The 16,288-nt window shown below is 55.8% G+C and overlaps 2 protein-coding genes across 3 annotated transcripts in view; one reads left to right on the plus strand and one right to left on the minus strand.

The window, feature by feature from the left end:
• MYO1D (myosin ID) overlaps positions 1-10,813 on the plus strand; it is a 152,280-nt gene extending 141,467 nt beyond the window's left edge. For both annotated transcript variants that reach the window (XM_079327775.1, XM_079327776.1), the window contains one exon: positions 10,650-10,813. In XM_079327775.1, coding sequence (XP_079183901.1) covers positions 10,650-10,806 — 157 coding nt within the window. In that variant the 3' untranslated portion in view covers positions 10,807-10,813. The remainder of the gene's footprint in view (positions 1-10,649) is intronic.
• Positions 10,814-13,329: 2,516 nt separating this feature from the next.
• CDK5R1 (cyclin dependent kinase 5 regulatory subunit 1) lies at positions 13,330-15,751 on the minus strand. The gene has a single exon (XM_079327718.1). The coding sequence runs from the start codon at positions 15,613-15,615 to the stop codon at positions 14,722-14,724; it is 894 nt and encodes a 297-aa protein (XP_079183844.1). The 5' UTR covers positions 15,616-15,751; the 3' UTR covers positions 13,330-14,721.
• Positions 15,752-16,288: the final 537 nt, after the last annotated feature.

A 16,288-nucleotide genomic window follows, 5' to 3' on the forward strand; every position in this document is an offset into this window, starting at 1 on the left:
CAGCGATCAGGCATCAGATGGGATGAGGGATATCCAGGTTGCTATAGCGACCGGGAGTGCTGCGCTGGGAGCAGCCGCTCTGCAGCATCCTTCCAGCATCCTTCCAGCATCCTTCCAGCACCCCCACACCCATCACCCCACACCCAGCACCCCACACCCAGCGCCCCCACACCCAGCACCCCACACCCAGCACCCCCACACCGGGCACACTTGGCCCTTGCCCATGTCTCTGCCCGTGCTCCTGGCCCTGGATGTTCCCCAGCATGGCAGAGCCGTCCCAGCACATTCCCAGCTTTAGCAAGCTCAGCAGGGATGTGCAGGGAGTAGAACGGAGCTGAGCTGTTTGTCCCAGCACTGCACACAGGGACAGTGCTTGCCCGGTGTCCCCGCAGCCACCCCGAGCTGGCTCTGAGCTGGCTGTGGGTGGGATGTGACAGCCCTGCTTGCCATCCCCTCTGCCTGGGCACAGGCCTGCTGCTGCTGTTCCCGTGGCTTCCAGCCCCTGGAGCCAGGCAAGCCGAGCTGCTGAATTCACCACAGCAAATCATCCTCTCGGATCCCAGCTGCTTCCCAGCAGTTTCACTGGCACAGGTCGATCCCAAAGAATAATGAGAAAATAACAGAGAATTTCAAAAGTGTTCGTGCTGTTTGTTTCTCTGTAATGATTTTTGGGTGATCTCTGGGAAGCTCAGTGGCAGCTTCCCCCTTGTTGTGGCTTCAGACCTCTGCCAGGCTCTAAAAATATCCATTTTATCCAGCTGCAGTGGGAAAAGCAGAACTGCTCATTACTCGGGATGGCTGGAGGTTTTCTCTGAACCAAAGTGAGAGCAGAGCTTCTCTGTGCTGTTGTTTTCTAGTGTAAAGCATCCATCAGCTGTTCCAGCCACTCCTCGCTACTCCAAAATTGTTGCCCCTTGAAAAATTAAGTAAATTTGAGTGGAAAATGGATGAATAATCCCACACCTTTGTTCTCTCCATCAGCCCTCTGTACCTCACAGTCTTGCAGATGCTGAGCAAACACATCCCAGATGCCTGAAAGGTGCTGAATTCTCTTTGAAGTATTTTTGAGGGAGGAATTTCTACCTTCCTTAGACTTCAGCTGGCAGAATTTGATCAGTAGCTGCTGAACAGGCCAGGAGCATCCTTTGAGGGGGGACTTTGCAAGTGTGCCCCTGTAAACATGGGGCTGGTGAATTCATCCCCCCAAGGGCCATGGCAAGGACCAGCACTGGGAAGAGAATTCAAGGAAAGATTTTTGCTGTTTCTCCACCTGCCCAGGAATTGAGTCCATGATGTCCCAAACAGGAGGCAGCTCTGCACTCATCTTCCTAAGTGCTTTTATTTTATTTATGTGCTGGTGCATTTCTAATGCCAGGCTCTTGGCATCACCCCCATGTGCAGCTTTCCTCTGCTCCAGCCAAGGACTTGGAATCATATTTTTGGCATGGTGGTTATTATAAAATATGTAACACTCCAGCATCGTGCGGTCACAGCAGAGCCGGGAGCAGGGTGAGCTCTGACTCCCCAAAGCTTTGCCAGGCTCAGAATAGCTCTGAAATGTGACTTAATTGGAGGCTGCAGAAGAAGCTGCAGTTGATCCCTGGTGCTGTCAGTGCTGGAGCAGGCTGGGGTTGGGAGGGGAAGGGAGCAGCACCTGCTGCTGGGCTGTGACGTGTCCCCAGCATCCTCCCTGCCCTCACTGGCAGCCACAGCCCCCACTGGCCCAACTCTCCCCACCCTTTGCTTTCCCTTCAAAAATTCAAATTACATTGAATTCTGAGTGAATTCAATTTGCAGAATCATTGAACAGTTGGGATTGGAAGGGACCTTAAAGGTCATTTAATCCAGCCCCCATTCCTGCGGTGTGACAAGGATCAGGGAAGGAGCACTGTGTGCATTTGAGAGTTCCCTCCAGGGGAGCATGTGGCATGTGGCAGGTTGAAGGTCTCTACCAGGATGTTCCATCCATCATCCCTCAGTCCTGGCTGCCATGGGGGCTGGGAGCTGCCTCTGCCTCAGGGGATTGGAAATTTTTCATTTTGCCTGCTGGAGGAAATGAAATATTTAGCACACTATTGGTGCTTTTTGTACTGTTTTCATAAGCTCCTTCATTCCTGCAGATTCCCAGGAAATGCCTTGTAGAGTGAGCACGTTTTTCCTCCACAGAACCCCTGAGCAGCTTTAGGGAGTGCTCATGGGAGATAAATGGCATCAGGCACTGGAAGCTGATGGCACCAGGTCTTTGAACCACAAAGATGAATTCCCAGCTCCCACAGGAGCAGAACTGAGAGAGCCTGGAGCCTCCTGTGCTGGTGTGGGCAGGGAAGAGAGAAATTTATACATGGAATGGTTTGGGTTGGGAGGCACCTTGAGGAGCTTCTCACCTTGGGCAGGAGCAGCTTCCTCCAGACCAGGCTGCTCCAAGCCCTGTCCAGCCTGGCCTGGATTTACAGCCCCAGAGAGGTCAGGAGGTCCAGGTGTGGTTTTAGCTGAGCTCAGGACCCCTCAGCATCCCTCCCACCCCAGCCCCACCATGGACAGCTCAGGCCAGTGCTGAGGCTGGGCTGGGGATTCAGTGAGGGCTGGCCCTGGTTCAGCAGGAGGATGGAGCTTGGGTGGGCTTGTGACCCCTCTCTTGGATGTCACTTGATGGGAACAGTGACATTCCCTTTGTGTTTCCAGACATCCCAGGCTGGAGGAGGGGGAATAGGGACACACCATGCAGTGACCTACAAAGTGATACCTCAAACTGCTTTGGGGCTTTCCCACCATAAAATATTGCTTTGGGGTGCAACATGGTTGGAACCTGCCCCCCTGAGCTGTCCTTGGGCTCTTTGGGTATCTTACAGCAACCCTGGGGAGGGGAGGAGCAGCCCCTGCCTCAGCACCTCAGGATCTCCTGCCCAGAAGCACCTAAAGCAAAGGGGTTTGCTGGAAGACACAGAAATATTTCCCAGCTCCTGGCATTCCCAGCTCTCCCTGGCTCCTGAGGAGGGATGCACAAACACCCCAGGTCCCAGATCAGTGGGGAAGGAACTGTAGCTCACCAGCTGCTCCGGGACCTCAGGAGCAACAGGAATAAATGCATTTGAAGAATGAGAGAGCCAAATTCTTCCTGGGCTGGGTTTACATCTCAGCCAGAGGGAAGGAATACACCTGGATGTGCTGCACACATCATGGAAAAGGCCCAGCAGTGTTGTGGCAGCTGCTGTGGTCTCAGCAAAGTGGCTTTTATGGCTCAGACATGGCTCAAAGGGACCATCTCAGTGCAGCTGCCTTGGCTCTTGCCCTGTGCCATGGCACATGTGGGACACTGCACTGGGAAGAGACACACATTAACAATTCTTGTTGCTCATTAAAAGGGCAAAACCAGCATTGTTGTCACAGCTCAGCAGTGTGATGATGAAATTCCTGTCACTGAGCAGTTCCCAAATCCAGGCTCTGCTTTGCTCAGGTGACTCAGTGTCAGCATGAGCTGCACACACAACACATGGGCAAGGCTGAGCCAGAAAGGCTTGAAAGGCATTTCTTTATTGGAGGGGTTGAGTTCTCAGGTCACACTTTAGCCTGGTGCTCCTCCTGCACATTAACAAATTGCTTCTGAGCAGCCACTTCTCACAGCCTCCAAGGTGATTTGCCTGAGCAGACCATGAGGCACAAAAGAAAAATACTGTAAATATTTGCTGGTTTTGAAGATGGAAAAAAGAAAAAAGTCAGTGTCTCAAGTGTCATTTGAGAGCAGATAATTGTGAAAAATGCCACAGTGAGGAAGGACCTGGCAGCTGTGTTCAGCTCAGTGACCTTTCCCAGCATCAAAATGCCTGGAGCAGTTGGTCTGACCTTTGACTATGGAAATTCTCCTTTTGATCCTGACTTGAGATCCCCTTGATTCGTGTCTGACTTTCTTTGTAGTCGCTTTTCCATCGCTTTGATCCATCTTAATGTCTGATCCCTGCCAAGGCCACCTGGCTCCGAGGAGCTCGACAAGCCCAGAGCTCTGAAGAGCTGGTGACACTCAGAGCACAACATCCTGTGGGCTCTGAGAGGCTTTCACAAGGCAGGTTTTGCAAACTCTTGTGGTTTCAAACGTTTTCATCCCCCTCATGGCACGTGTGAGTCACAGGCTGCCCGTGTGTCTGTGTGTGTCTGTGTGCATCCCTGCCTCCTCCAGAGGGGACAGATCTGCACCAAAACAGCTCCTGCTTCTCCCCTCCCCTCCTCAGGGAGCCCTGGGATGAAGGGAGCTGCCTGCTCTGGCTTTGGGCTGCCCTGGAAAGGGGTGCCTGGTGGGTGGTGGGGGTTTCAGTACAGCCCAGCAGCCAAGTCAACAAGGAAAGAGGATGTTAAATATTTTCTGGATCACACAGGAGACTAAATCGTTGCTTTCAACCTTTTGCAAGAGCCAGGGTGTTCTAACAAGAGCTGGATGGGGAAGGTGTTTTCTCCCTCTGAGAAGGATGGAGAGTGCCAAGGAGTCACAGGGATGATGCTGTCAAAATCATCTGAGCCTTACATAGGGGAATTTATGCTCTGAGTGTGCAAATCTCTTCTGGCAGTGGGACCTGGTGCTTTGGAGCTGCCACACTGGAGATGTGACTGCCCTGGGAGAGGCAGAGCTGAGGTGCTGGAGCTGCAGCTCTGGGATGAAATATCCACCCAGGATTATTGCCATGTGGTGCCCTTTGTGTCCTGGCTCCCTGGGGACTGTGGCTTTGGGGATTCCTGTGGTCACATGAAGTGCCAGCCCTTCCTGGGAGCAGCTCCCACACTCTGGGTGGCACAGGGGGGACACAAAAGGCACACAAGGTTTCAGTGCAGGTTTTGCTCCTGCACCCCTTGGAATTCCTATTTTTCTCCATTCTGTTATGGGAATAATTTTCTCAGTGAGGTCTGTAAGTTTTCCTTTTGCCCATGACCCTCAGTATCATTGTCCTGCAAATGCACAAACCCATAAGTGGTTGGGTGAGATATACCCTGATCCCTGCCCTGCCAGACCCAGCCTGGGCCCTCAGCCCTCCTGAGACAACACTTATCTGTCCCCAAATGACACTTGTTGGAGCTCAGATATGTCCTTGTTTATTACCCCTCTTCTATCCTGTGTTTTTTTAGACCCTGCTCAAGAAATTCCTCCCTTTGAGGACAGGGAGGCCCTGGCACAGGTTATTCCATGGATGCCCCATCCCTGGAGGTGCCCAAGGCCAGCTTGGACAGGGCCTGGAGCCACCTGGGGTGGTGGAAGGTGGAAGGCACTGGATGTGGTTGGAACCTGATGGTCTTGAGGGTTCCTTCCAACCCAAAGCATTTCATGATTTTGTGACTCCATGATTGTCACCTCTCTGCCAAAACAGCCTGGAGTCCTCCCCAGCAGTGACACATAGCCTGGAAAGCTGATTCAATCCTCCTTGAAATTTTCAGTTTACCCTGTTTGTCTCTTTGACTCTTGTTAGGAAGCAGAGCCTTGAAAACTTCCTTTTTTTAAACCTCTTGAGTTTCTCTCTCACTGTTTCCTGTGTATTTTCTTCATGCAGAAGATAGCTGCTGCTTTTTTGGGCTCTCTTCTGCAGCCTCCCTTCATCTGGGAGCCTTTTTAATGTGTTTTTTCCACGGCTGAGCCCTCTCAAAGGCTGCAGCAGGGATCCAGATGAGGCTGCAGCACTGACTTACAGAAGGTGTTTCCATTATGGGTGTTCTCCATCCTGCCCCCCACCACCCTCACATCTTGTGTGCAGCTGCAGGCCTGCTTGGAGCCAGAGAATCACAGAATATCCTGAGCTGGAAGCCAACCAGGTAGCCCACAGTGCTCCTGCCTTTCCAGAAAGAGGCCTTGGTCTAACTCTGGAAAGGTTTGATGGTTTAAAGCAATCCCCTCTGGAATCCATCCCAGTGGGTTTATTTCTGCTGAGCCCTCATTTCACACTTGGTTGCACACTTGGTTGAAATCCTTCTGGTTTGTTGTCATGAAAATCAGGCAATTACTATGCTGGCTTTGCCATCTCTACCCAAATTCTGCTCTGAAAAGAGCTAATTTCCCACTCTGTAATGGCATTGGCTGCATCCATGGGACAGCTCCTCATTTAAAGATCCTGGGAAAACTGCACAGATCCCTGTTCCACTGGGGCCTTGTCAGGGATGGGGCTGCAGCTCTGGAGCTCCCCATCCCTGTTTGGTGCTGCTGTCCCTGGGATATCCCCAGCTCCCCATCCCTGCTTGGTGCTGTCCCTGGGATATCCCCAGCTCCCCATCCCTGTTTGGTGCTGCTGTCCCTGGGATATCCCCAGCTCCCCATCCCTGCTTGGTGCTGTCCCTGGGATATTCCCAGCTCCCCATCCCTGCTTGGTGCTGTCCCTGGGATATCCCCAGCTCCCCATCCCTGCTTGGTGCTGTCCCTGGGATATTCCCAGCTCCCCATCCCTGCTTGGTGCCTCTGTCCCAGGTCATGGGATGTCCCCAGCTCCCCATCCCACTGTGCTCCCAGGTGGGGAATATCTCATCAAGGAGTCTTTGCTGTGTTTCCATGCCCATAGCAGCTCCTTCCAGGGCATTCCAGGTCATCTGGGCTTCTTCTTAAGCATGGAATCATGGAATGGTTTGGGCTGGAAGGGACCTTAAAGCCCACCCAGTCCCACCCTGCCATGGACAGGGACACTTCCCACTATCCCAGGTTGCTTCAAGCTCCATCCAACCTGGCATCTCCTGTATTTACATTTATTTAACAATACATTTGTTTAACTTCTCAGCCTCACACTGCTTGTCCTCACCAAAACTCCCTCTGATCTTTCTGCCCTCCTTCCCTTGCCCATTTCCTTCCCACCAGGAGTTTGTGCTGTGGATGTTTCTGTGCTGTGTGCAGCTCTGACAGATGTCTGTGGCCATTTCTGCACCACTTGCTTTGTGTTTCCCCCGAGGTCCTGGATTAAATGCTCAGTCAAAACTCTTGTATTTCATGGACCACTGATCTGCTTCCACTTGGAGTTCTCCTTTTTCTGCTGGCTTCCCTTTGGTCAGTGTTCCCCCTGTGCCTGCTCAGCTCCTGCAGTGTCTCAGGGCTGCTCTGGGATGTCCCACACACAGACCCTGCTCACATGGGGCTCCCTCTGGAGCCTTGGACATCCCCTGTGAGCCAGGAGAGCAAGGGGAGCTGGGGAAGGCACTCTGGGTGCTGGCATGGGCTGGGGTAGATGGAGAGTGCCCCAGTCCTGCAGGGTTCACTGAGCCAGGAAAAGGCAAAGAGCAGCCCCAGCCTGGGATCAGCAGCTGTGGCTGGTACTGCTCAGCTGTCAGGAGAGGCTGCTCCCACTCAGAAATACTCCCTGTATTGCATGGAGACCTGAGTTTGCAGAAAGCACCAACACCTTGGTGTTTATTATAAACAGAAATTACTTTGTGGTTCATCACAGACATTCCCATGGCAGGACAGGAGCAGTGCTGGGGTAGGTCCTGACTCCCCCACAGAATCTTTTCCCTGATCTGTTTTTCCAGCAGCCTCAAGCCAGGTGCTGGGGCTGGGGTTCCTTCCCTGGCAGAGCTCAGCCAGCACTCATAAGCTGCTGTCACTTCTGATGGAATCACTGGTAATAGGAAGTGGGATTATTTCCCAGGAGGAGCCTGGCAGCAGCATCTGTCACTTTGTCCTGATGGATTTGACTTCCATCAGGGTTTGGTTACACCAGGGATGGGTGAAGAGCCAGAGCTGCCATCAGCCAGGGCTGGGCTCATCCCCAGCAGTGCCTGGCACCCACAGGGAATCCCAGAGTGGTTTGGGTGGAAGGGAACTCAAAGCCCATCCAGTGCCATGGCAGGGACACCTCCCACTGTCCCAGCTGCTCCAGCCCTGTCCAGCCTGGCCTGGGGCACTGCCAGGGATCCAGGGGCAGGAGCTGCTCTGGGCACCCTGTGCCAGCCCTGCCCACCCTGCCAGGAACAATTCCTGCCCAATATCCCACCCAGCCCTGCCCTGGGCAGTGGGAGCCATTCCCTGTGTCCTGTCCCTCCATCCCTTGTCCAAAAGGTGGTGAGACAGGTTTATGCTGTGAAAACTCCTTTTTCAAATCAGGTTTGATTGGCAGGGGGACTCTGCCTTTGTTGCCATCAGAGTCCTACTGAGCATCCCTGATCTCCAAAGGGTGTTTCTGTTGTGCTTGTCCATGAGAGACTTTGTTGCCTTCCAGGATTGTTCTGGTCCATCTCAGCCTCTTCCTTTGGGGTCTAAATTCAGCAGGAGCTCGGGGAAGCAGCTCCCTTTGGAGCAGTGAGTCTGGGAAGGTCTCAGTCCATTTTCACAGCTGCTGCAGCAGCTGTTGCCTCCCTTGGGGCCCATGAGCAAACCTGGGGAGCCCAGGGCAGCCAGCAGCTGCCACTGCTCTGCCCCTGCTGCTGCAGGAGTGAGGCTGCTCTGCCTGGTGGAATCCAAATGGGAATTTCCTCCCCCTGCCCCTCGACCAGGCCCAGAGCAGTGGCCAAGAGCCCCCAGGGCCCAGCAGCTGCAGCTGCTCTGGGCTGGTGGCAGGGCTGGTGGCAGGGCTGGTGGCAGGGCTGGTGTCCTGGGGGACAGCAGGGACACCAAGGAGGGGTTTGTGATCCCTGAGCACTCACTGAGCCCTGTGGATTGCTCCATCCAGGAGCTGCCCTGCCCCCCAGCAGGAGGCTTTGAGGCTGAACCCCCACAGGAAGAAAAGCAACACATGATGAGTGGAAGAGCTTTGGCAGGGTAGGATCTGGAAAGTGAGAGAAGGGAAGCCTTAATTTAATGGAATTGGCACACATGGCAAAGATCAGAGCATCTTCTCTAGATCCCTCCATGGCAGGACAGTGTTAACTTCACTCAGACCTGTGTTCAGCTGATTCTCCTCATCCCAGCAGGAGCTGAGACCCAGACTGGTCCAGCTTCCTGCAGGTCCCACAGCCCCAGGGCATCCAGGACCTCTGGATTCCCAGGCCTGGGTCCTGTTTGGGGTCAAAATTCAGGTTATTGACATCCCTGTCCCCAGATCCTCTGCCTGGTCACCTAAAAGTTGCTGTGGGAGAGGAGAGGAAGGTCCTTCACCCTTATCCCTGTGAGGGACACTTGATGCTGAAGCTCTTTCCAAGGGGCAGGAATCTCCAAGAGTCTCCTCTGTGTGTGCTGTGCATTCTGCTAAGACACAGCAAAAATAGCAACCTAAGCTGGGATTGCAGCCTCAGCTCCTCAGGCAGGAGTAAACAGCATTAAATACCTGGGACTACAGGAGGGCTTTGTGTGCTGCCCCCTCCAACCAACCAACCAAGCACTGCTGTGGAAGTGGTGAAAATCTGAATTATTTGAGAATTGCATAAAAATGCAGTTTAAGGGATGTGACATGACCTGAACAGTCTGTTAATAACTGCACAAAGGACTTGGGCTGTGGCAGTGGAAATGCTGAAATGGCTCAGACAAGGCAGGACCTGGGGTCTGGAAGCCAAACACAGGGAATGGGATCCCAGCACATCCCCCTGGGGTGTTTGGAGCATCCAGAGAGGCAGCAGAGTCAATGTCAACAATTCTAAACCACTCAGTATTGTACTAAAAATGTTGGGAATACAGGAATTTTAAATGTGGGTGAGGTCACAGGAGAGAATTACCAAAGGCCCTGGATAGGGGACTCTTCCCATTGGTGGTGGCTCATGGCAATGGATCTGCTGTGGATTTTCCTGTGGATCCTCTCTCCTGGGGGGTCTCCAGGGGTTCTTGGCTGGTCCCAAGGGCTCGTGGCTGGAGCTGGAGCATCAGCTTGGTCTCAGCTCCATCCCAGCCCTCAGAGCAGCCAGGCCATCAGTGGGGCCATGGCAGTGCTGGGTTCTTCACTTTCTTCATGGAAATGGCTGTCCAGCCCTGACACTGCTGGAGGGATTTTAAAGCCACGTGGATGGGGCATTTGGGGACATGGGTCAGTGGTGGCCTTGGCAGTGCAGGGGGAGCACTTGGACTTGAGGATCTCAGAGGGTTTTTCCAATGTGAATTATTCCGTGATTTATGATTTCTCTGCTTATGGCATGAGGTCATTATTTGGGATTTAGAGCTGGGACCTTTATGCCTTTAACAAAGGGGAACATTCTTGCCAGGCATCCTGGCCCTGCTGTCCCCACTGGCAGTGACCCCAACAGCCACAGAGAAACTACCTGGGGGGCAGAAAGTCCTGATTCACTTGTAGGAAACATTTTTAGTGCCAAAACTGGGTTAGGGGGTTCAAAAGCTGCAGAGGCAGAGTTTTGTCCCAGCCAGCTTGGTCTGTCCATCTGGGAGAGAGCTGGGAACAGCCCCCACCCCACGTGTGGCTCCTTTCAGTGGTCCAGGCTGTGTTTGAGGCTCTGAGCTCAGCCCAGGGGTGTCCCTGTCACTGCTGCAGGCACAGAGCTGGGAGGGGTCACTGTGGGGTCTCAGTGGCAGTGGCCAAGCTGGCAGCAGCCCCTGGACCCTTTAATCCAGCCTGTGCTCTGCCCATGGAGCCGAGTCCTCCCACCAGTACCAATCCCACAGTGGGAGGCTTCACAAGCAGGAGCCCAAAGCTGGGCTCAGAGCTCAGGCCTGGCTTAACACAGAGTTTTGGGATGGCTGCAGGATGAAAACGCCTGTCCCAGCTGTGGCCAACCCATCCCATCCCACCCCATCCCAACCCGTGTCCCTTTTCCCGCAGGGAGAAGCGCTCCCTGCACGTCTCTGTCACCAACCCGGTGCAGTGCAGCCTGCACGGCAGGAAATGCACCGTGTCCGTGGAGACCAAGATCAACCAATCCCAACCGGATTTCACCAAGCACCGCTCCGGCTTCGTCCTCTGCGTGCCGGGCAATTAACGGCCCCTCCCTCCCTCCCCTCGGACCGGACCGGACCGGACCGGGCTGGGCTGGGCTCGCCCTCCCCGCACCTGGGACTCGCCGGGATCGTCGGGAGATGCTCAGCATCGACTGCATCAGCAGCGACTTGCCAGGTGCATAAAGCAGCCTCTGAAGCTCAAGGGTTAGAAAACCCAAATTTTGGGGGTTTAGAAAAGCCAAATTCACACGGAATGAAGGCTTAAAATAGCCAGTGACCTGTTCTCCATCTTACAGACCAGGCTGGAATATCAGGAAAGTGATTCCTTTGGAATTAGTCCAGAAAAAAGAGTTTATAGGTACTTCCACCCTTTCTTCCCTTTCCCACATTGATTCCTCGCCCACTCTCCAGTTTTCCCTCCGTGTTCCTTTCCCGTGTGTCAGTTTTGCAATACGATGCAGCCTCCTCCGGAGGAACCAAAGACACCCAGCTCAGGACCGATCCCCGCGGGACCCGGGCCGGGCTGGGAAGGGAGGGCTGGCTTTCCCTGCCGAGACACTCCACCCTCCTCCCGCCCTCCGGGCACAGGGGCTGGCGAGGCTCATGGAGACACCTCCAGACCTGCTGCTTTCCCTCGGGAACTCCTGAACCCATTGAGGCACCTTGGCTGGAGAGGGGACTTCTCAGTGCAGGGCCTGGTTTTGTTAATCCTGCGTTGCTTTTTGCCTTAATTACCCCCTCCAAGGGCCTGAAGCAGGTGGGTTCCCTTTGGGACCACGTGGCCGTGCTGAATTTGTAGATGATCCACATGGCTTCGTGTCTGTGCCAGCGCCGGGGTCAGGGAGGGCTAAAGGGACCCACAGCAGGGGTGAGTCCAGGAGCACGGGCAGCTTTGGGGGGCCCAGCCTTGCACTATCCAACATTAACCCGGCACAGCCCCAGCTGCCCGCACCCAGGCTCCTCCCTCCAAAGAGTTCTCCTGGCTCCACAGCAGTGGGCTGTGGGTGTTGGCTAGTCCTGCCCAGCCCAGATGACCCTGAGCTGTGTTTTGATGGAGGGATGTGCATCTCCCCAGTGCTTTATTTCCACCTGTGCTGCTGTGGTTCCTGAGCAGCCCAGGCTGTTGAGGTTGTACATTGGGATTGTCCTGGCACTGCTGGTCAGGTCAGGATTCCCAGCCCTGGAGATGGGAGAGCTGAGTGGTGCCCCCAGGTCGGGGCTCCAGCCTGGCTGGCAAATGGGGGAGCACTTGTTTGATGGAGCATTTTGGGAATTAGCCAGGAAGAGGCTCCTCACTAACAACCAAAGGTTTCCTGAAGCCGTGCCATGGACATGGGCCACGTGCAGCCTTGGTGTCCCAGTGCCACCCCCGAGGCCAGGGAGCTCCACGGGTGCAGAGCAGCTCTGGCTCTGCGTGAACTGGGACAAGCCCATGCACAGGGAGGCCCCACCTGAACTCTCCCATTCTCCTTGTCCCTGGCCTTGGAGCAGCCCCGGCAGCCTCCCAGCTCCTCCCAGTGCCCCCAGTGCCCCCTCTGGGTGTGCAGTTCTGGGATGTCCGGAGGGTTCCAGACACCACAGCCCCAGGGCACCACCCGAGCCCGCAATGCTCACACCACACCCGGGACCTCCAGGGACCCTCCAGGGACCTGCAGCGCCTCCCTTCATCCCACGTCGGCTCCTCGGGAGGAGCGACACCAACGCCAAAGCCATGGGCCACCCCCGTGCCCGCGGGGCACCCCCGTTCCCCCGGGGCCGCTCCCAGGGAAGCTCCCGGCCTCGCTGTGCCTTTGGATTTGCACTTCTCGCTTTCCGTGTCCTGGTGCAAACGCCCCCGCCGCACTGACCCCGGGCAGGTGCTGGGGGTGGGATCAGCACTTTCGTACCCTTGTCCCTCCAGAAGAATGATCCGATGGAATCGCCATGAACGGCAACGAATTGCAGGCTTGGGAAATTTCTCCTACCATGAGATGGCAATATTGTATGTGATGAGATGTGTCTTATAAAATATATTATCTGTTCCTGCTCTGGTTTTATATATATATATATAAATATATATAAAAATATAAAATATATATATTCCTTGTTTTTCCCATAAATTAACTAGTTCTAAATTGAAACTTCGATTCTCAGCCAGGGGTGATAATGCAATGAACCCTTTTTTTTTTTTTTAATAAATCGCTGATATTTTATGTGTAAAAGAGCAGAAAAAAAAACCTACTATAATGGACCTGGGTTTTGTTTACATAATTCACTGTAATAAATAAATAAAAGGAAGCAATTAGTTGCATCCCACCATGGTGCTGCCCGTTCCTGCCGGCGCGGGGGCTCGGGGGCGATGATGCCCGGAGGAATCAGGGGCCCGATATCCCAATTATCCCGGAATCCCAATTATCCCGCTATCCCGACTTTCCCCCTCCGGCTGCCGCTCTCCCACCAGGGGTGACCCCGGCGCCGGTAACGCGATTAAAGCGGCGGCCGCGTTAAAGCCTCTGTCGTCAACACAAATCCCACTGCCAGCGCCCGAGCGCTGCGAGCGCAGAAAAGACTCGGCCACGAGCCGCTGCCGTGTAATGGATGGTCAGTGCATTTTTATTTAATCAGCACAGTACAAAAATAAATAAAAATAAGGGGAGGGGATTAAATTACAGGCACACTGAGCCCCATGACACAGTCGGTCGGGTTATAAACCACACATACTTACAAACACACTATACACATACATACAAAATGAGACAAATATAAATTAATAAGTAACAATACCCACCAATTTGGTCAACAAAGATCTACAGAAGAGATTGCACTAAAAAAACGTACGTACACATGTATCATTAGCAGGGTCCAATGTACAGCCATGAAGAGCTTCAAGTGAAAAATCAAAAATAAAAATAAATGGCACGTTATTTCTCCCTCTCGTTCGCCAGTTTAACGCCCGAAGGACCAGAACTAAACTAGAACTGAGCACACGGAGAAAAAAAACAAACTATAAAACCCAAAAAGAAGGTCTCAGTCCCCAGGCCTGATACGGGAATACCGGCTCGAGACTGCGGTGTCGGGGTGGTGGCGGGTCTTTGTGCATGGGTGTAATTTTACAGCCATCTCTCGTTAAGGTTTTTCTTTTGATTATTATTTTTTTATGCGTTTTTTCCTTTTTTTTTTTTCCCGAAGACACAAAATGCTCCTGTTTGCATGCGCAATACCACTGGAAAAGCAACAATGACAGAAGAAAGAAGGGTTTTTTTCTCTTTCCCCCCCGCAGGTTTGCAGTTCGTTGGGTTTGTTCTAGAAGAATTCATATAGCAGCATGTGGCGGCTCCCCTTGCTTGCACACTCAAGTAGATCCTTTACACAATACTCATGATCAGTGCACGATGGGAACAAGACATTTCACATTGATCTCATGAACAGTAGTGGTGATTCCCGTCACCCGGACCCGCTCGGGAATTCGAGTCTCTTCAAAGAAAATAAATAAAGGGGGGGGGGATGAGGGAGGAAGGGGAGGGTGGGGGGTCCCCGGGCCGTGCCCGCGTCTCTGTCCCGGTACTGCCGGTGAGTCCCGAGCGGGCCGGTTCAGCCGCCTCCGCTGGAGCCTTTACAGGATTTTTTTTCCTTTTTTTTATTATTTTTTCCCCCTACCTGGGCTCTGTCTCGGTGATGCGGTGACCGGCCCCGCGGAGCCCCGCTCCGCTCCCGGGGGTTATCGGCTGGAGGGAATCTTGTCCCTCCATCCATGAATTGCTGGGATCAATCTGGTGGCGGAGCCGCAGCATCCCCGGGCCCGCAGCGTGGGGAGGGGGCGGCGGCTGGAAAGCGGCGGCGCGGGAGGGAAGCGGGGCTCTGCGCTCCGCTCCGGAGCCGGCCGAGCCCCCCGTGTCCCCCCCGCCGGGCACATCCCCGGGAAGCGGCTCCGGGCGGGCGGGCGCGGCGTGTCCGGGGGCGCGGGGGGCGGCGGGCGCTCACCGGTCGAGGCCGATGAGCAGCCGGCCCTTCTCCTCGGAGCCGCTCTCCTTCTTGAGGTCGGCGAAGACCTGGGTGAAGTAGTGCGGGTCGGCGTTGACCTGCAGCATCTTGGGGCTCATGAGGTCGATGATGGAGAGGCAGCGGTCCCAGAAGGCCTCCTTACAGCTCTCCACCAGGAAGGGCTTCAGCGGGTAGGAGATCTCGTTGCCCATGTAGGAGTAGGAGAGGTACAGGCAGGTGAGCAGCACTGCCTGCAGTTCGTGGTCGCTGGCCACCTCGGCCGAGATGACGTCCCGGCACAGCATGTAGAGGAAGACCACGTTGGCCGGCGTGATGAAGCCCTGGTCCTGCCAGCCCTGCAGCAGCAGCGAGCGGTCCACGGAGCGCAGCCAGAGCACGGGGTCGGTGGGCGAGAGGTGCTTCAGGCGGTAGCAGCGGCGGCACAGGAACTCGCCGAGGCAGCGCAGCAGCTCGCTGGTGGACGCCTGCACCACGACCCGGCGCGGGGTGGCAGCGGCGGCGGCGGGCGCGGCCGGGGGCGCCTTCTGCGCCGAGGCGAGGGCGGCGGCGGCGGCGGCGGGGGGCGGCGGGGGGGCGAAGGTGGCGAGGTTGGCGCAGGAGAGCGACTTCTTCAGGTTCTCGTTGTTGAGGTGGGTCACGTTGCTCTGGTAGCCGCCGTTGGGCTGCACCTTCTTGGAGCTCTTCTTCTTGGCGGAGACGGCGGCGATGCGCTTCCAAGGCAGCACCGAGATCAGCGAGTGCCGCTTCAGGCCCTTCTCCTTCGCGTTCTTGCTGTTCTGCACCGCCGTGTAGTGCCCCACCGTGGCCGCCCCCTCCTCGAACAGCGGGGCCTTCCGGTAGCTCGGCGACAACGACAGCACCGTGCCCATGGCGCCGGCCGCCCGGCGGGCCCCCGCCGCCCGCCCCGGCCCCGGCCCCGGCCCCGGCCCCGGCGCGGCCCGGCCCGGCCGGCCCCGCTCTCGCTGCTCCGCCGCCGCCGCCGCCGCCGCTCAGCGCCGCGCCCGGACCCGCCCCGCGCCGCGCGCGCTCCCGCCGGCGCAGTGCGCGCGCCCGCCGCCCCCGCCGCCCCGCCCCGCGCCCACACGTGCGCCCGCCGCGGCAGCCGAGGCCCCGCCCCCAGTTGCTCAGGCCCCGCCCCCGAACGACGCCCAAAGGCAGAGCCCCGCCCCCTCATGGCCTTGAATGGCTTCAGCCCCGCCCCCAGCGCACCAGGCCCCGCCCACACACATCAGGCCCCGCCTCCCGCTGGTTATGAATGATGGAGTCCCGCCCCGTGTCATGGCCCCGCCCCCCTCGCCCCGGCCCCGCTCCCCGGGCTCTGCCCGCATTGGGGTCCCTCATTGGGGTCCCTCATTGGGGTCCCGCAGCTCCCGCGGTGCCACCGAGCCCCGGGCCGGGCAGGGCAGGGCAGGGCTTGGGGAGCTTCGAGGCCCCGGGCAGGGGCCGGGCACGACACGGAGAGGAAAAGAATAAAAAGCAACGAAAATATTTTTTCTTAAAATCCCAAAATTAAGATTTCAAACCCCTCTCCACCGGCATCCC

This window comes from Erithacus rubecula (assembly GCF_903797595.1).
Source record: "Erithacus rubecula genome assembly, chromosome: 27".
Classification (NCBI taxonomy): domain Eukaryota; kingdom Metazoa; phylum Chordata; class Aves; order Passeriformes; family Muscicapidae; genus Erithacus; species Erithacus rubecula.